The following is a 20,250-nucleotide window of genomic DNA, read 5'->3' on the forward strand; positions in this document are numbered from 1 at the left end:
AACCCAGGAGCCCTGGTTCCATCCCCCCTGCTCTCACCACTGCCCCGCCCCTGGAGCAGGGAAAAGAACCCAGGAATCCTGGCGCCACCCCCCTGCTCTCACCACTGCACTGCCCCTGGAGCAGGGAAAAGAACCCAGGAGCCCTGGTTCCATCCCCCCTGCTCTCACCACTGCCCCGCCCCTGGAGCAGGGAAAAGAACCCAGGAGTCCTGGCTCTACCCCCCTGCTCTCACCACTGCACTGTCCCTGGAGCAGGGGAAAGAACCCAGGAGTCCTGGTTCCACCCCCCTGCTCTCACTGCTGGGCCGCGCTGCCCCTGGAGCAGGGACTGGAACCCAGGAGTCCCGCAGCCTGGTGCCCCGACCTTAGCCACACCACTAGGCCCCGTGGACCCTCTGCCTTCACCCTCTCTAAACAATAGTGCAGCGCCCCTCCCCCCTCCACTGTTCGCCCTACATCAAAGTGTCAATAAAGTTTCACTCTATATGCATCCGAAGAAGTGGGTTGTAGCCCACGAAAGCTTATGCTCTAATAAATTTGTTAGTCTCTAAGGTGCCACAAGTACTCCTGTTATTTTTGCGGATACAGACTAACACGGCTGCTACTCTGAATAAAGTTATTGAAATTGAAAAATAATAGAGGCCGCTTCACCTCTCGCGAGAACTGATCAACCCGCTCCAACGGACGCTCTCGCGAAAGTGCGAGAAGACTAGGCGGAAGTCTCGCGCGATTTCCCTTTGCCCGCGAGAAGTGGGGGGGAAATCCCGGCTCGGCCTCAGCAGCATGGGGAGCGGTGGGTTCGAGGCGGTTGTTTCCCCTCCTCGCAGGTGCAAAGCGGCAGCTTCCTGAGTCACTCCTGCCCTCGCGTGTGTTTAGGGGCAGATTCGTCTCTCCCGGGGATGGAGGCGAATCTGCCGAAGCGGAAAGAAACGCGCAAGTCGCTGAGGATCAAAGTCATCTCTATGGGCAACGCCGAGGTGGGCAAGGTGAGGAGCAGTGGAAGCAAGATGGGGAGGGGATTGGCTCCGATGGGAGTGACTGACAAGCGGGCTGTTCAATCGGATGCCCTGCAGCCCGTTGGCCTGTGAGGGAGGCAGCGGATTGGTTGAAAAGTTCGACTGACGCGCTGGTGAGTCAATCGAGACCCTCCTAAATTGGCCGTAGGCAGGTGGAGGCGGGGCATGATTATTCATTACCCAGTCAGACCCCCAGCATTGTGGGGGGAGCTTCTGAGTGGTGGTTTACTGGTGGAGGGGGCGGGGTGCTCACTCTGGTCTTTCATTGGACCAGAAGGGCCGGGCCAGGACCGTTGCTTCTATGCCCCTCCCCCTCGTGGGCGGGGCGTCCTGACGTCCCTGTTGGCTTTAGGGCTCTGCCCCCCTGGTTCGGGTGGGGGGGGGGGGAGGAGACTCTCCCTCGCTCAGAGCAGTACAGGGCCCATGACTCGCATTCTGGTGACCCCAGCGCTGGGCCCTGGGCTGGGAGCTGCGCCCGCCCGAGCGGACACCCCTGCGTGGGCGTCCTGGCCCCACTGGTGCCCCATTGCCAACTTCCAGCCATCGAAAGTCATGAGTCGGACCCCCAGAAATCATGAGATTGGCCCCAAATCCCTGGATTTTCTAAGAAAAGCCCATGGTCTGTTTTCTAGGCCCGTCTCTTGATGTTTGAACTGCCCGTGCCCAGGGTGTGCGCGTGGGACGGTGGGTGTCGCCCACTCTCCCGCATGGACAGGCTACGCTGATTTTGGCCCCTGCTGCAGGAGCTCTCACCCCCACATCTGCCCATCTCCTGCCCAGCAATTAATCTCTGTTCTCTAGTCCCCCGTCAGTTCTGTCCCCACCCAACCCCCCTTGCTTCAGTCCCGCAGCCCTCCTCATCACCACCCCATCAGTTCAGCCCTCCTACCCCATCGACCCCCACTGCCCTCAGTTCATCCGCCAGCACTCACCCTGTCTGCTCAGAACCTGCCATGGTACAGCCCCCTCACCCCATCAGCCCTCCCAGCCTCACCTCTGCTCCTCTTAGGATTCTTTACCCTCCCCAGGCCTCGGGGCCTGCAGTCGGGTCCCCGCTTCTACTTCCCAGGCTGACAGTGGGAGCCTCTCCCTCACAGTGGTCGGGGCTCCCACTGTCAGCCCTCCGCAGGTGGCTGTGGCACCTGCTGGGAGCCCAAGGGTGGACAGACAGCGAGCGGGCGCTCCCCCGAGCAGGGGTTCCCAAACTCTTTTCCCCTGAGGCTCACTTGTGCAGCTGCAACAGGCATTGCGGCTCAGTATTAACACTTCCCACTGCATCCGGGAGGGAGACTGAGGGTAACGGGGGACTTGCCCAGGAGGGGGCTATGAGTCGAGCTGTTCAGGGGGCAGATGAACCTTTAAACTGTGCCCCTCCCTCTCCCGATGAGTGTATACAGTTTGATATTGCTCCCTTCCATCTTACCCACCAGGCAGGCAAGCTATCATCCCCTCTGGCTGATCAAATGGGAAATCAGGCAAGGGGCTGCTGAGCATGCAGCCTGGTCTCCCTGAGCCGCCACGCGTTCACCAGGGAGAGGGGAACCACGGGACGTGCATGGTCTCTCGCTTCAGCAGGGACCAGGGCCAGCGAGAGGGGGAAGGGGCCAGGCAGGTGCCACAGCTAGCCCCCGCTGATACCCTCTGCCTCAGCAGCCTGCTGAATGCCTTGAGCTTATTACCTGGCAGGCCTGTCCCAGTCACCTACCAGCACCCTGGGGCTCCTGACAGGCACCTCCTGCCCAGGAACAAGGGAAGGGTTCAGGGGCTGCCAGTGCTGGGTAGAGGCAGGTGCTCAAGCCGGGCCTGGCCATTACTAATGACGGCCCAAACACGGCATTGTCCAGGCAGAAGACAGAGCAGCACTGCTGAGCCCCGGTTCTTGGGGGAGGGCGATGGGGCCAATGCTCCATGGGGCCTGATAACCATGGATCACGGGGTGCAGTGGCTCAGAGCGGGAATGGTCGTGAACCTTCCAGCTGCCCTAGGAGTCTCTTGCAGCCAGCCCCTTGTTTGCCTTCTGCCACCTGCTGTGGGCACTGGGCTCCTCTGGCCCTGGGTAGGGGCCATTGCCGGCCGCCACTCCGTCACTATCCACTTTGTAATGCCCTCCCCTGCCCCCACAAACTCCGCCCATGGCTGCGCCAGCAGACCACCCGGGACTGTGTCGCGGCCCACAGTTCAGGAACCCCTGCCCTAGAGCCCACCGCAGAGGCCGCCTTGTCCTTGTTGCCCATGAGGCATGAGCGGTATCATCCCCAGCTAGCGGGCAAAGTGCGGCACCAAGGAGGGAAGGGACTGGCCCAGGACAATCCAGTGGGCGACAAGGAATGGATCACTTGATGATGACGTATTCTGTTCATTCCCTCTGGGGCACCTGGCATTGGCCACTGTTGTAAGACAGGATACTGGGCTAGATGGACTTTTGGTCTGACCCAGTATGGCTGTTCTTTTGTTCAGTGTTGTGTGTTTGGAGAGAGAGGTTTATTTTACAGCATGAATCTTGTGGTATTTGGTGTCTTTCCTAAATCCCCAGCTTCTGGAGCCATGTGAAAATGTGAGAGTCTCCTTTTTTTCGCTGGAGATGGGACACTGGATGGGGAGGGTTCTGGATTACTACAGTGAATTCTTTCCCAGGTGTCTGCATGGTGGGGCTCGCCAACCAGCTTAGGGTCTAACTGAAGGAATTTCCCCCCAGGTCAGATTGACAGGGTTCGCCTTCCTCTACAGCATGGGGCACGGCTCACTTGCTGGTTTAAAGTAAAGGGTGGATTCTCTGAAACTTTAAGTCTTTAAACCATGATTTGAGGACTTCAGTAACTCAGCCAGATGTTAGGAGTCTATTACCGGAGTGGGTGGGTGAGGTTCCGTGGCCTGCAGTGTGCAGGAGGTCAGACATGATGATCACAATGGTCCCTTCTGGCCTTAAAGTCTGAATCTATGAGCCTTCATGAGTGAAGGGAAAAGCTTGAAAACATGACTCCTAAAGGCTTTAAAAGCATAGAGGCAGAACTCAAAATGTACAACTCTTAACTCTCTTTTTTTAAAACCAAACTCGTGAGACAGGCTCCCCGGAAAACTCCTTGGCTTTGATTGCTTGGAGTGAATTTGGCAATGCTGAGGATCACGGAGCAAATCAGTAGTACTGTTGGGAGTAGACCCCATGTGTCTTGACTCCTGCCTAATGAGCGTCACATAAAACTAGCCTCTCTTTACACACATTTTGCATTTTCTTAGCCCTCCTTACCCCAAAATAATTTAGAGCACAGAGCCTCAGTGGTACATGGGGCAATGGCAGGTTCTGCTTAGGAGACAAGCATGCATCAGGCGTAGTTGCTTCATGGCTAATCTTTGTGTAATTGCAGTGGGTGGCCTGTTCAAGTATATAGAGACAGAGCTAGAGCCAGCAGCCGCCTACCCACAACGTGTTTCCTGCTGGATTCTCCCGGGGGACTGTATTTTGTGTTTTAATGTTGCTGCTCACTAGGTGCCTTCCTGCGTCTGAGAAGTTTCCCTTACTTGCTGGGTGGAGCAAAGTAGTGTTACTGAGACTTGAGAGCACATCTGGCATGTGCAGAATTGGATTCTCCCTTCAAAGAAAGAGAGAAGGAGAAGGAAGTAGCACCTTCCAGGGGGGAATATGATCCAGGTGTTACCTTTGACTTTGCCTTGTCCCTTTGTTCCCATCCACATTCTGTTGTGAAGAACTGCCAGTTTTATTTACTAAATAATTCCAAAATCTAGTCTCTTAAAATTACTGACACCACTAAGACTGCAGTGTATTCACTGTTGCTTTCTAAGCCTGCTAGCCTACAGGTGTCTACTACACCCAACCTACAGTTGGTCCCAAACAACATGGCTTGCCTCATCTTAGCATTTCAAATGTTTAGGGCACTCAGGGTGCAGCACAAGAAGCAGAGTAGGTAGAAACCTCTTTGATCTGTGAATTCGATTAAAGGCCTCATCCTAGGGATGTCGCTGGGTGGGGGGCAGCAAGGTTGTGTGGTCCCCTGCCAGGCACACCAAACAACCCGTATGCCTTATCACGCTACCATGCCACCCAAGCAAGCCTGTGTATCGGATGCATTCCTTCTACCATATCCCTTATGTGTGGTATCCCCAGCGCCTCATCTTGTCACCATCAAGTCAGATAGATTGTCAGCTCTTTCTATCTCGGGGTTTTGCACAGCTGCCCATTACCAGAGCATCTGAGCGCCTTCCGTTGAAAATAGATTGGCAATAGCAAAGCCCCTAGTGGGCTTCATAGAGGCCCTGGCTCTTCTCCCTTCTTGATGTATAAAACTCTTCTCACAATCAGGTTATTTATTTTGGTTGATTCGTTTGTTATGGGCCCCCGCCTCGCCCTTCCAGGACAGTGACAATGTTTTCACTTGTTGTGCAAAGTGCCACGGATTCTGTATACCAATAATGTGGTCAATAATCGTGTGAAACAACTTTCTCTGTGATATGGTGCGGACATGTTCATACTCCCCTCGCTTCTTGTTCTAGAGCTGTATCATAAAGCGGTACTGTGAAAAGAGGTTTGTTCCCAAATACCTAGCGACGATAGGAATCGACTATGGCGTCACCAAGTAAGTGCCCTTTTCTAGCTACTTTTATGGGTAACAATTGCAAGTGAAAAGCCATATACCATGGTGGCTGTGTATACGTGCTAGGGCTCACCAATCAGTTCTGCATTTGACACTTGCTGAAAAGAGCACAAGTGAGGAAATGTAGTATAAACTTGAGCATTAGAGGGATCTTAAGAAAGAAGTCATGGCAAAATGACATGATCTCTTCCGTTCCTATATGTACCGTAATATTGCTATCTATGACCTTCAATGTGTATCATAAAATATACTGCATGTTCAGTGTGGCCAGGAAGACCTTATCTTCATCTGTTGACTATTGAGTGATTTTTGATAGTAACATCACTGGCGTTTGAGGGCTTGAGCTATATTATTGATTAGGTACGACCATCTTGAGATTGAGTGATCATTTCTTTTCAATGCTTTGCTCCCTTTCTGATGTGTACAGAAATCAAGACGAGAGGGTTTCTTGTCCAGCTAAAGGTAATGGAAAGAGAGCAAGAGATCTGGCTGGCCTTTGTCCCCCTTTGTTGACTGGCTACCATGCACGACAGTTATTCGCCCACACAAGCCCCCCTCGTGTATTTTTTTTTTTTTATCAAGCTAAAGTAGGGCAGTAAAAATGCCTTGGTCTTACTGATTTGGTGATATTTTCTCTCTGAAGAACGGGACACTGTCAAATGGGAACTCTCTGGGAATCTCATTGGGAGGGAGTTAGCTCTTTCATTGGTTCATGCTGTGTGAGCGTCATACCCCTTCTGAATGCGTCTCATCTATCATTTCAGAGTGCAAATTAGAGATCGCGAGATTAAAGTCAACATCTTTGACATGGCTGGGCACCCCTTCTTCTATGAGGTAAGGGAGAAAGGGCTTCTTCTCTGCAGCATGGTTAGGAATTAAATTGGTCTGTTCTGTCTCAGTGTGATTCTAGATTACTTCTGATCATATAGCTAGACCAGGGGTCGGCAACGTTTGGCACGCGGCTCGCCAGGGTAAGGATCCTGGCGGGCCGGGCCAGTTTATTTACCTGTTGACGCGGCAGGTTCGGCCGATCGCGGCCCCCACTGGCCGCGGTTCGCCGTCCGGGGCCAATGGGGGCGGCGAGAAGCGGCGCGGGCGAGGGATGTGCTGGCCGCGGCTTCCCGCCGCCCCCATTGGCCCAAGACGGCGAACCGCGGCCAGTGGGGGCCGCGATCGGCCGAACCTGCCGCATCAGCAGGTAAATAAACTGGCCCGGCCCACCAGGGTGCTTACCCTGGCGAGCCGCGTGCCAAACGTTGCCGACCCCTGAGCTAGACATAAGCAGTAGGTAAGTGATGATAAGAGGCAGGTAGCAGAGACGAGCTGTAGGAAGCATAGATCAGCATAGTTGCTGCAGTTCGTACCCTGGCAGAGTGACTGCTTCAGAGGTTATAATTGTATTTCCTATATCCCCTGTTAAAGGGGTGTGCAAGTGACATACTATGAATGACCTCACACCTATGGAGCAGACTGATAAAAATTGCTGCTTAAGCACATTTCCAGATTGCCTGTAGCGTAAGTGTGGATACCGACATAAATCCATCACCCTGCCCTCAGTCACCTACCCAGCACTTGCCAATCTGTAATGGTGTAATGGAGGCAGCAGGGTGTAGTGGACGAAGCATGGGACTGGGAACCAGGAACTCCAGAATTTTAACCTTGGCAGCAGCAGCGGCTTCAGGCACCAGCGCAGCAAGCGTGTGCCTGGGGCGGCAAGCCGTGGGGGCGCCCTGCCGGTCCCTGCGAGGGCGGCTTGCCTGCGGGAGGTCCGCGGATTCGGCGGGGAGTCAGTGGCAGGTACGCCGAAGCCGCGGGACCGGGGACCGCCCGCAGGCATGCCGCCGAAGGCAGCCTGCCTGCCGTGCTTGGGGTGGCAAAAAAGCTAGAGCCGCCCCTGCTTGGCAGGGCCCCTGACTCACTGTGTGACCTTGGGCAAATCAGTTAGGGCCTCATTTTCAGAGGTCCTGAGCACCCGTAGCTTACACTGACTGTAGCTGAGGTTGTGGGTGCTCAGTACTTCTGAAAATGGGGTCCTAGGCCAGGTGGGCCTGGGAACCAAAAAGAAGTGGATTCCCAAAAGCGCTGACCTGAGTGACTTGCCTGAGGCCACAAAAGAGAGTCAGTGTCCAAGCTGACTACATCCCAGGAATCTCTGGTGGCTCCTGGTACTGTGCTCATGGACCAGGCCTTGATCCTTCCCTGCCATAAATAACATTACTGATATTATTTCTTACTTGCACAGAGCCGTAAATGTGCATATACAGTGCCTTACTGTACAGGTTCCAGATTCCCTGCCCTGAGGCACTTACCGTCTAGAATAGTTTAACGTGTATAACCCACTGGCCAGAGTGTGTTACGCATCCCCCTCTGTGCCTCATTCACAGAGGATGCGAGTCCCACAGAGCTTAGTTCTCTAGCTCTGGAGGGCCTTGGTCCTGTCACCAGTGTCCGCCAAGATGGCATCCATCACACTCATTCTTACTCTTTTTTGTCCTGGGTAGGTTCGCAACGAGTTTTACAAGGACACTCAGGGGGTTGTCCTCGTGTATGATGTTGGCCAAAAGGAGTCATTTGATGCACTGGATGGATGGATGGCTGAGATGAAGCAGGAGCTTGGAGCTCATGGAAACATGGAAAACATTGTCTTCGTTGTCTGTGCCAACAAGGTAAACCATGCTATGATGAAGAGAAGAGCCAGGAATTCCTGGCTGCAGCATGTTGAGCAGCAACTGCTCTGAGCCCCTGGGAATGAATTCAGTGTGCAAAGTGGGTGTTGGAACTGGCTAAGAGGCTAATCTGTGCACTACACACTAGTAGCCATGTTTGCAGGGTTTCCCAGCACCCTGATCTTGGGTCTTGCGTGCAGATTCTGTTCATGATTTCAGAATCGTCATCTGTTTCAATTCCCTCTCCTCCCGCTCAAGAAAATGTAGGCTTCCTCCCAAGGCTGTTCTGGGAAGTCTATCACTGATGCCACAGTGAGATGTTAGAACAGGAGTCAGTGCCTTTGGGATCCAGGCAACTAGAGCCCTCTAGGTAGCCCTGTTGCGACTGCTGTACCTGGATATGTGGGGTGTCTCCTTGCACCTGATTCCTTTTCTCTACTTTGTTGGGCTCAGATTGACTGCACCAAGCACCGCTGCGTGGATGAGAGCGAAGGGCGACTGTGGGCAGAAAGCCGGGGGTTTCTTTACTTTGAGACCTCAGCACAGACAGGAGAAGGAATCAATGAGATGTTCCAGGTAACTTGAAACGGCAGTGAAAAGGATGCAGGCCCTATACGTGACCTCCTTTTGTCAATAGCATGTTCATTAATTGCCGTGATCTATAGAATCTATTGACTGTTCATAATAAGGGCTGCATCGTGGTAAAATTCCACCTTTCTAGTCTGAGTCCAGCATATTGATAGCTCCTGTTTAGTAACAGCAATATTCAGAGAGAGGTTGATTTGGCTGTACGGCGAGGACTCCAGGCACATGGTTCTATAGCTGACAGAGAAGAGAGGCTTTTCTGCCAGATGTCGTAGCATAGTACTAGGTAGGAGTGTCTTCTCTATTCTGGCAGGCAACAGAGCACTTCTGTTACAGTGTTGCTTGTGTCAAGTTCTGCGGTCTTAGAGCTTTGAGAGCATGCACTAAGAGTCAGCAAGCCCTTGTCACAACCCGTGTTTCAATATACTCACAATGGCCTTATTGCTCAGCTACATAAACTGGGGCTGCTGGCTTCCGTTCAGAAAGAGGGGAAGCTTTCAGCTAATTCCTCTTTGCGTTTGCAGATCTTCTATTCCGCAATTGTTGATCTGTGCGACAATGGTGGGAAACGCCCCACATCAAGCATGAGCGTTGGGTTCACCAAAGAGCAGGCGGACACCATTCGGAGGATCCGCAACAGCAAGGACAGCTGGGACATGTTGGGAGTCAAACCTGGAGCCACAAGGTAAAGGATGCTTCAACATTCTCCTAGTTGTCTTTGATTAACTGCTACTAGAGTTATAGATTTTTTTATTTATATTTTTTTTTAAGGCCAGACGGGACCGTTATGATCATCTAGTCTGACTCCTGCAGAACACAGGCCAAAGCACCTCACCCAGTAATTTCTGCAACAAGCTCGTAACTTCTGTTTGAGCTAGAGCAGATCTTTAGAAAGTATCAGAGGGGTAGCCGTGTTAGTCTGAATCTGTAAAAAGCAATAGAGGGTCCTGTGGCACCTTTAAGACTAACAGAAGTATTGGGAGCATAAGCTTTCGTGGGTAAGAACCTCACTTCTTGCATCTGAAGAAGTGAGGTTCTTACCCACGAAAGCTTATGCTCCCAATACTTCTGTTAGTCTTAAAGGTGCCACAGGACCCTCTATTGATCTTTAGAAAGACACTCAGGCTTCAAGTGATGGAGAATCCACCACAGCCCTAGGGAATTTGTTTAGTTTGAACTTCCAAACATTGGATCCAACGCTTAATCTTAATCTCTTCCCCATGTAGGTAGTTATAGGCCACCATGATCAAGTGGTCTTAACTTTCTCTTGGATAAACTAAATAGATTTGAGTTTCTGAAGTCTTTCGCTATAAGGCAGGTTTTCCAGTTGTCATATCATTCTGGTAGCTCTCTTCTGAACCCCTTTCAGTTTTTCATCATCCTCTTTTAAGGTGTGGACACCAGAGCTAGACACAATATTCCAACACTGGTCTCACTAATGGCGTGATCAGAGGTAATACCACCTCCTTTTCTTGCAAATCATCAATGAAGATACTGTATTGAATAGCTTTGGGGCAAGAACAGATCCCTGTGGGACACCCACTCAAAGCACCTCCCTAAAATGACGATTCCCAATTTACAATATTTTTTTGCAATCTACTAGTTAATGTTTAATACATTTAATATGAGCTACATTGATTTTTTTTTTTTTTTTTTTAGTGCTGATTTTTTTTATCATAATGTCATGTGAGACTAGGTCAAATGCCTTACAGAAGCCCAAGTGTATTATGTCAACTGTTACTATATCAACCAAACTTGTAATCTCATCACAAATGATAAGTTTATATAAGACCTATTTTCCATAAAAGCGTGTTGATTTGGCATTAATGACGCTACTATCCTTTAATTAACAAGGAACCTGGTAAGAGTTTCCAGCTAGAGAGGGAAAGTGGTTTGATTGGGAACACAACCTATTTGAACACCTCTCTAGTACCTCTTATTTCTTCTGTGGCCTTTGAGCAAACTGCTTAATCTTTCTCCGCCTCCATTTCCATGTCTATAAAACTGGGAGCGAAATACCTGCTTCACTAAAGTTGGTAAATCACTTCAAGATCCTCCCATGGAATACACCTTGCCACCTTCGAAGTGCTAGGTAGCATTGTCCGTACTTTCCCCTGGGATGATGTAACGCTGGTCATCTAGATTGTGGATTTACCTGTGCAAAGTTCAACAGTTGCAGCTGGTGCTAAGGACTTAGAACACTAAACCCAGCAAGGCCGTTCCTGCCATTGCTACTGAGTAATACCAGTGGTGAGATGCAGCTTCACTTGACTTGCCACATGGCAGATCAGAGTGAAGTAACCAGAAGACAGTGCGGTCCAGTGGTTCGGGGACTGGACTGGGGCTCAGGAGACCAGGTTCCTATTCCAGGCTTTGCCACTGGTCTGCTTTCCTGGCCACTTCACCTCTCTGAGCCTTCGTTTTCCCATCTGTTAAAATGGGGATAATTATATTTGCCTCCATTGTCAGGTGCTTTGGATCTAGGGATGAAAAAAGCACGATAACAGATACAAATCTTTTGACTATGTACACTCGCCAGCTGCCCAATCTTTTGTCCTTTCTCGGTGCTTCTTTGTCCAGTTCAGTTCGTCTGACAGTAGCCCCAAGAGAGATGTTAAGATTTGTACAGATGAAGCAGTATCTTTCCCTTGCTCTCTGACTGTAGGGAAGTTTTTGTGCTGCCATAAAGCTACTGTTTTCTCTCCACACCTTGCAGGCAAGGACTTGCCATCACAATGCTTCTTTTTGTGAAAGTTGCTGCTGTTGTGTTTTTGTTTTTGTTTTTTTCCAAAAAAGCTGCAAGACTTCCCCTGTCTTCCTAAAGATGGCTGACTGCTGGTTGGAAGTGATCATTAGCACCCATCCTACAGAGTGTTGCAAGTGATTAGAGCAGGGGATTGAAAATTTGGGATTCCTGGCTCCTGCTGAGTGACCTGGACAAGTCAACTCACCTCTGTGTCTCAGGGTACGTCTACACTTACCTCCGGGTCTGACGGCAGGCAATCGGTGTTCTGGGATCGATTTATCGCGTCTTGTCTAGACGCGATAAATCGATCCCGGATCGATCCCAGAAGTGCTCGCCGTCGACGCCGGTACTCCAGCTCGGCGAGAGGAGTACGCGGCATCGACGGGGGAGCCTGCCTGCCGCGCCTGGACCCGCGGTAAGTTCGGACTAAGGTACTTCGAATTCAGCTACGTTATTAACGTAGCTGAATTTGCGTACTTTAGTCCGAAGTGGGGGGGTAGTGTGGACCAGGCCTAAGTTCCCTATCTGAAATTCCCAGAATATCTACTCCAGAAGGGTGCTGGGAGGCTCAGCAGATGTTTGTAAAGCACTCTGAGATCCTTAGCTGAAAGGTGCTGTACTAAAATGCAAAATGGATTATTTATTGTGCCCAAGAAGAGAACTGCCCTGAGGCACTTACAGTCTAGAATAGTTTAACATGTAAAACCCACTGGCCAGAGTGTGTTACGCATCCCCCTCTGCACCATTATACATTCAAGTTTCAAATGACCCCTCCAAGTTGCTTCTGCTCTGGCAGAGTTCAGGACCTGCCATCCGCCAGGCACCTTAGCCCCCTGCATAAATTAGTAGCTCTGCAGCTGGGGAAGGCGGTGCTCATGCCGACATACGAGGGCCAGGAGAAACTGATGGTAAGGGAATTGCTGACTTCACTTGCTCCACAAGAGCCCTTCCCGCAACCTTAGTTCCTCCCTATCAGCTGACTGCTGTGAAGTGAGGTGACTAGGCTAAGTTAGTGCTGTCACCCCTCCAACACACAGGACACAGTATCTTCTCTTCAGTATGCAAATAGGATGCGGCCCAAGGCCACTTAGTTCCAGGGGCCTGCACTGGCCCTCTACCCCAAGGTGAACTGAGCTTGCACAAAAACATCTGCACATGCCGCATATATAGTCTGAAATGGTCATAACTCTTAAATCAAACCCAAGTTCCTTCAAAGCCATCTGCTGCTCCTATGAAAGGTTTCAGAGGGGTAGCCATGTTAGTCTGTATCAGCAAAAACAATGAGGAGTGCTTGTGGCACCTTAGAGACTAACAAAGTTATTTGGCCATACGCTTTCATGGGCTAAAACCCACTTCATCAGATGCATGGAGTGGAAAATACAGTAGGCAGTGGAAAAACGGGTAGTGATCAATGGTTCCATGTCTAGTTGGCAGCCGGTTTCAAGCGGAGTGCCCCAAGGGTCGGTCCTGGGGCTGGTTTTGTTCAATATCTTCATTAATGATCTGGAGGATGGCGTGGACTGCACTCTCAGCAAGTTTGCAGATGACACTAAACTGGGAGGAGTGGTAGATATGCTGGAGAGTAGGGATAGGATACAGAGGGACCTAGACAAATTAGAGGATTGGGCCAAAAGAAACCTGATGAAGTTCAACAAGGACAAGTGCAGAGTCCTGCACTTAGGACGGAAGAATCCCATTCACTGTTACAGACTAGGGACCGAATGGCTAGGCAGCAGTTCTGCAGAAAAGGACCTAGGGGTTGCAGTGGACAAGAAGCTGGATATAAGTCAACAGTGTGCCCTTGTTGCCAAGAAGGCTAACGGCATTTTGGGCTGTATAAGTAGGGGCATTGCCAGCAGATCGAGGGACATGATCATTCCCCTCTATTCGACATTTGGTGAGGCCTCATCTGGAGTACTGTGTCCAGTTTTGGGCCCCACACTACAAGAAGGATGTGGAAAAATTGGAAAGAGTCCAGCGGAGGGCAACAAAAATGATTAGGGGGCTGGAGCACATGACTTATGAGGAGAGGTTGAGGGAACTGGGATTGTTTAGTCTGCAGAAGAGAAGAATGAGGGGGGATTTGATAGCTGCTTTCAACTACCTGAAAGGGGGTTCCAAAGAGGATGGATCTAGACTGTTCTCAGTGGTACCAGATGACAGAACAAGGAGTAATGGTCTCAAGTTGCAGTGGGGGAAGTTTAGGTTGGATATTAGGAAACACTATTTCACTAGGAGGGTGGTGAAGCACTGGAACGGGTTACCTAGGGAGGTGGTGGAATCTCCTTCCTTAGAGGTTTTTAAGGGGAGGCTTGACAAAGCCCTGGCTGGGATGATTTAGTTAGGAATTGGTCCTGCTTTGAGCAGGGGGTTGGACTAGATACCTCCTGAGGTCCCTTCCAACCCTGATATTCTATGATATATACACACACACACAGTACAGTAACTCCTCACTTAACGTTGTAATTATGTTCCTGAAAAATGCAACTTTAAGTGAAACGATGTTAAGCGAATCCAATTTCCCCATAAGAATTAATGTAAATGGGGGGGTTAGGTTCCAGGGCAGTTTCCCCTACTCTGCAAGCAGCAGGGGCTGGGGGCTCAACCCTCAGCCCGCCCATTCCACCCCTTCCCCCAAGCCCGCACCCTTGACCCGCCTCTTTCCCCCCCCTCCTCCCCCTTTACTTCGCACGCTGCGTCCTGGCTCCTCCCCCCTCCCTCCCCTCCCTTCTAAACGCCACAAGCCAGCTGAGTGCCACGGGAGGGAGGGGGGAGGCGCGCCGAGTCCTCGCTCCTCCCCCCTCCCTCCTGCCCGGGGCAATCAGCTGGCTTCCCGCGTTGGGGAGGGAGGGGGAGCCTGCGCACCGAGTCCTCGCTCCTCCCCTCTCCCTCCTGCCTCCAAAACACCACAAGCCAGCTGATTGCCGCCGGCAGGAGGCGGGGGAAGGCACTCATCCGCAGGGTCTGCCGGCAGGTGGGAGGCGCTGGGGGTGGGTGGGAGGGGGCATAGGGAGGCTGCCAGCTGTGGAGAAAGTAGGCAGCCAAACAACGTAAGAGTGGAGCATTGCACAACTTTAAACAAGCATGTTCTCTAATTGATCAGCAACGTAACAACGAAACAATGTTAAGCGGGACGACTTTAAGTGAGGAGTTACTGTACATGAAAAGATGGGAGGGTCACTTCCTTGCCAAACTTCAGCTTGCAAAGCCCAGCTGGTCTGGTTGGAGGGCTGTTTGCAAACATCTGGGAAGAATGTATTTTTTCTTTCCACTTATCTTGTGCTGAGAAGCCGTCAGCATGCTTTTCCTTTAGCTTCCCATCATAATTTACCTTCAGGCACAGTCCAAGCCTGGAAAATTTCAGCCTGAGAGGGAAAAGGTTTGGAAATTTATGAGCAACTGCAAAGAGCCGGGAGTGGGGAAGGTTAGAATGGGAACAACTCTGTGCCTCCACTGCTCTTCTCCCCTCCCCCCTGATAGTCTGTCTCCCGAGCAGGGAGTGAGGGCTGATGGGTGCCTCCTAACAGGGCAGCTGGGACCAGTACATAAAGGAAGGGCTCCGGACGTCACCCTCTTGCTGATGATTGTCTCGTCTCTCATAGGGACGAGGTGAACAAAGCCTATCGGAAGCTGGCAGTGCTGCTCCATCCGGACAAGTGCGTGGCTCCCGGCAGCGAGGATGCTTTCAAAGCTGTTGTGAATGCGCGGACGGCGCTTCTCAAAAACATCAAATAGAGGACGGAGCCGGAAAACCCACCCTGGTGGACCCCATGCCCACAGTTCCTGGAGAGCCAGTTGACCAGGGCAACCCTCTCCTCCCCAGCACCCGTTACTGTCTTAGTAATGGAGACTAGGGGCCTCCTCCTGCTTCCACTAACTGCCGTAGGAACAGGAGTTGGCCCTCGGTAGCTGCGTTTCACCATGCGCCAGTTTCTTTCTATGTCGAGAGCTGAGCAGAGGAGCTGTGTCCCATGCACCCAGCCTTGAGCAAGTTCCAGCTTCATGGTTGGCGTAAGCAAGTGCAGCGCCCCTGAAGACAGTGGTGTTGCACAAGTTCTCACCAACAATGGATTTGGCCCCCGGTCTTGTTTCAGGTGAATTCTTGAATGAAGTCTCCCCCGCTAGGCATTACTGGCCCTTGAGGCTTCTCCTTAGATGAGTGGGAGGGGCTGGCTTCGAGCACATTGTTGTGGTTGTTTATCCCAATGCTAAAAACAGCAAGAGCAATCTGGCCTACTCCAGCACAAACAAGTCCCGTGTGCTGTGGCCTGAATGATCATCTTACAGCATCGGCTCTGTGTTTGCTCTAGATTCAGAGGCAGGACGCCGGCAGAGGCAGCTACAAATACCTCTGAGGTCCAAGGAAACTCAGGTTATGGTCCCTGATTCCTTGAAACTAGTAGAGAATGTCAGTGACCTCTGTGTTAGCCACGTGGGATCAGGGGCTGACTTCTTGGTCACAACAGGACATAAGCCTGCCCATTTCTTAGCCTCTTAAGTAAGGGCCCGATATGGAACTTGGATGGGCAGTGAATTGTCCCTGGTGGGAGAGAACCCTTCTCCGGCCAGACTGGGAAGCACTATCGCTGTGGAGGGGAGGGCAGAGGAATGCAGCTTCTCGAATGTGGCTTGAGTGCAGAGGCCTTTGCTCTTTGTGCCTGTGCCAAAAGCCCAGCGAATTCACTAAAGAGAGCACAGCGGGGATGAAATCCGGGACGTGAGTGTTTAAAACCAAATGCCACGCGCCTGTGGGCCAACTGTCCGCAGGGAGAGGCTGAGCGCAATGCACCAGGGAATCCTATGCCCTAAGATTGGACTTAAAACAATATTCACCCCTGGCGCACCTGAGCTTGCTTCAGATTCCTGTTTCAGCTGAGCACCCTGAGCTCCGGTTGACTTCACAGGGAGCAGAGCGCTCAGCTTCCCTCAGGATCAGGCCCTCTCCTGTTTGGCACGTCTAGGACATGGCCCCTGAGACTAAGTTATTTCATAGGGACGAGCCAATTCTATGTTTCCTCGTGTGCTAAGCAGTACCACCTATCCTGAGCCCGCAGAAGTCAAAGGCAGTCTGACTTTCACAGCAAAAAGCTTAGTTATTTCTCGGTCTCTGAGCCAGGCCGCAGAAACTTCACTCCTGGAAATACTAAACCCAACAGGAGAGATGTGCCTGAGGAAAGATTAAGGATTAGATGGTGCTTAAACCTGCCTGGGGAGGAAAGGGTGCAAGGAATTGTCTGTCGTCCTCATCCCTCTGCTCCAGCATTGCTGCTCAAATAGCAGGAACAATCTCTATCCTTCTCCCCTCTCAGATTGCAAGTTGCTGGGGGCTCGGGCACCAACCCTGCATGGGTAGGGCTGCAGATCCAGCATCTGCTACGGGCAGGCTGCTTTATTGGGAAGGGCACACTGCGCCCTTAAAGAGTGTTGCTGCTGCCGCCCGCGTACAGCCACTCCCACCTCTCCCCGAAGGCAGGTTCAAGGCCACAGGCCAGCCCAGAAGAAACACTGCAGGATTTGCCCCATTCACTATGTTCCTAGAGCCTGGGAGGCTTCCAGCTCTGGGAAGCTCTGTTGTCACTAAGCGGAGGCCAGATATTCTTCCTGTAGTCACACCTGGATAATGATGGCATGAATGTCCCTACGAGTGTGACAAGGCCCATCTACCCAGTGTTGTCATCCTTGCCATATCCTCCCAGTTACAGCCTGAAATCTCCCACCATGGGCTTTCTCTGGCTCACTGAAATAACCTTAGCAGAGTGGGATGCACAGGCTCTGCAGCTGCTTAAACCTCACATATGTGTCTCTGGCCCTCCACAAACTTGGCATGATACTGATTAAGGTACCAGTGGGTACAAACCTGTCCTGATGGGGTTGTTCAAGTGAACAGTGTGCCCCCACAGCCCTTGCACGTAGGATGAGGAAATTAACACACTGAGGAATTCTTTCAGGAAAAATACAGGCCCAGGTTTTGTTGTGCACCTCTGAAAACAGAGCCCCTTCTTTTGGCACCCAAGCCTTGCACACTTCGTTTATTCCCTTTAAAATTCCTCCACTGCAAAACTGCATGCAAGTAATGCAGCTTCCTAGGGGTACCAGAGCAAATGGGGTTAGGACATTTGTGAGACTGGAGGTGCGTGCTTGTGTCTGTGCCAGTGCTAGAAATAGCAATCATCTCTTCTGCTAGGGGAGCAAAACCATTGCACTCATTTTATGGTGGTGTGAAGGGAATGCTTTAGCTCTTACGAAATGTCCAGGGTGAGACTTCCAAGCCAAAAATGAGAGCACCACCCGTTGTATATTGATCCACCTGTGCACTTTAAACTTTGACACTGGATCATATGTTATGTGGAGAGTAGGCTTCGTTTGTGGGTGTATTTTCTCTCACTTCAAATAAGTCTCTCCCCCTGCTTAACCTGTTAGATTAGAAGTTCAGTCTTCTGACCATTGTGAATGTCGTGCAAGATAAAATTGCCATAAACCCGGGTGCAGCTTCTTTGTATTTTCACATGCTGTTTTCTTTGTCTTGCATATTGTGTTGCATTCTGGGCATCTCATTTAGTCAGAGTTCTCCTGACGTCGCGACCTAATTCTTACAAGGCTGCGGTCAGTAGTTTAGGCTCAGAATTTGGCCACTGCGCTCTTCCTGAGAAACTATAGCCATGATTTTTGCTGGAACCACACAGAAACAAAGCTGTGCGCTCCCCCTACGGGTCTGCAGCAGCTAATCAGCTTTCTCCCTTGCATTTCCATGGGTGCCAGCTAGAAAAGGACAATCAGTAGGGGACAGAGGCTTGAAGCTATGAAAGTATTAAACAGTGGGAAATAAAAGCAAATTAAAGACAAATTCCACACACGCACCCCCCAACAGAGTTTTCCGTTCTTAAAATCCTTTATTTCATGGAGTTGGTGCAATTCAAGACATCCTTTCCCTCTCACTTTCAAGGCAACTTATCTGTCTCTCCCCCCAGCGCTGCCAAAAGCAATTTAAAGGTTGATTTGTTTGTTTGGCTGCGAATTTCATAAGACTACATTATTTTGATCTACACCAGGTTTCTGATGCCAGATTGCGGGGAGATTGGAGGGGGAGAGAAAAGATCTGCTGAAAAGCAGCTGTTATACCTCAGACATATAAATAATCATTTGAGACATTGCTCCATAAGGTTAACTTTATTTTTAAATTAGCAACATTTCTTCTCTCCGAAAGCAAATTCAAATGTTACGGGCCAGATCCTGTGCTGGTGTTAAATCAGCATTGGAGTATGTGGAGCTAGGTCAGTCTACATTCTTAAGCTCTTTGGAGGCCTTCACATCTCCCATGCTAAGGAAACCACTTGATTCTGGCGTCAAACCTAGTTCTCTGTGTATTTTCCAGGAAGGAAGGATAAATAATTCTGCTGCTGGATGGTACAATTCCAAGCCATAAAGGCCAGCTTCTAGGAAGAGTCTTGTTAATGGCTGATTGTTGTTCAGAAATACTTCCTATGTTCAGGGATGCCCTTACCCCTTCTGGTGTGTTGGATATATAAACTGTGACTGCACTGTGTTTTACTCTTATAAAAATACCTTTTATTCTATTGGTTGAATTTATGTCTGCTTTTGTTGTTTACATGAACTGACTGGAAACACTGAAATGACTCTACGCATGCATGTCTTGTCTAGAGACTTGATGTACTTTTAAGCTGTGTATTTTTATAAAGCAAAACTGAGTTTAAAACAAAAGCAGCACTGTGTATTTCTCTGACCCCTGTAACTTATCCTAGTGAGAAAGTTCTTTACTGCTCATGTTTGATTGCAGTTCGAATCACTTCTAACACCCCTCTTTTCTACTCCACTGCTGAGCTGACACTGCCAGGTTCGATGGTGATAAATCTTTGCTAGGTCTAGCATAAAACTTAATACTGAACTTGGCTTTGTGGGCAACAGAGGGCTCTGAACAGAGGGCTCTACACTAGGGAGAGGCTAAATTAACCAGTCCCCTGTACCTATAAATCTATGGCCTGAGCCAAAGCTAAAGGAATAATACGTCTCTGAACACTTACCTATTTTAGGGTTTTATACTGATGCCCATCACTGGAGCATCTGAGCCCCTTCCACATAAAATCAGTAACGAAACCCTGAGTGGACTTCATGGAATCTCTAGCACATCTCCTTTTTAGAGGTCAAAATTCTGCTTGGAGTAGGTTTTTGGGTTCTTCCTTTTCTTTTTGGGGGAGGGGTGGAGTTGGTCAGGGTGTGGGTATAAACGGGGTGTTTGATTTATGAGCATTACAGAGTGGAGTTTCTTTCTCAAAGAGGAAGGCTTTGCAATGTAGGTCAGTGAGAGTCTGAATTTGCCTGCTGTCCTCTGGAAGATTGTTCCTTAGCGGGGTCCCCTTGCTAAAGAATGCTTTGTCCCGGGCTGTGGGAGCTGCATTGTCCCCGAGGGACGCAGCTGCCATGGTAGTTCATAGATGGAAATTTGGTCTTTGGTTGAAGCTGGAGCTAGCTCAATGAATTGCTTTGAAAATGAGAACTCAGACCTTAAACTGGTGTATCAGAAGCTGACGGGGAGCTGCTGGGGGAACCTGAGCACATGCCTGATGTGCTCGCAATGGCCTCAGTCATGGAGGAGGCAGAAAGCCTGTGCATCG

The 20,250-nt window shown here is 50.5% G+C and overlaps 1 protein-coding gene across 1 annotated transcript; it reads left to right on the plus strand.

The window, feature by feature from the left end:
• The first annotated feature begins 783 nt into the window (after positions 1–783).
• Positions 784–15,355, plus strand: DNAJC27 (DnaJ heat shock protein family (Hsp40) member C27). The gene is made up of 7 exons (XM_065401850.1): positions 784–986; positions 5,523–5,605; positions 6,388–6,457; positions 8,125–8,289; positions 8,743–8,865; positions 9,399–9,559; positions 15,223–15,355. Exons 1-7 carry the CDS (start codon positions 900–902, stop codon positions 15,353–15,355), a joined length of 822 nt encoding a protein of 273 aa, XP_065257922.1. The 5' UTR covers positions 784–899.
• Positions 15,356–20,250: the final 4,895 nt, after the last annotated feature.

This window comes from Emys orbicularis, chromosome 3, assembly GCF_028017835.1.
Source record: "Emys orbicularis isolate rEmyOrb1 chromosome 3, rEmyOrb1.hap1, whole genome shotgun sequence".
In the NCBI taxonomy this organism is placed as follows: domain Eukaryota; kingdom Metazoa; phylum Chordata; order Testudines; family Emydidae; genus Emys; species Emys orbicularis.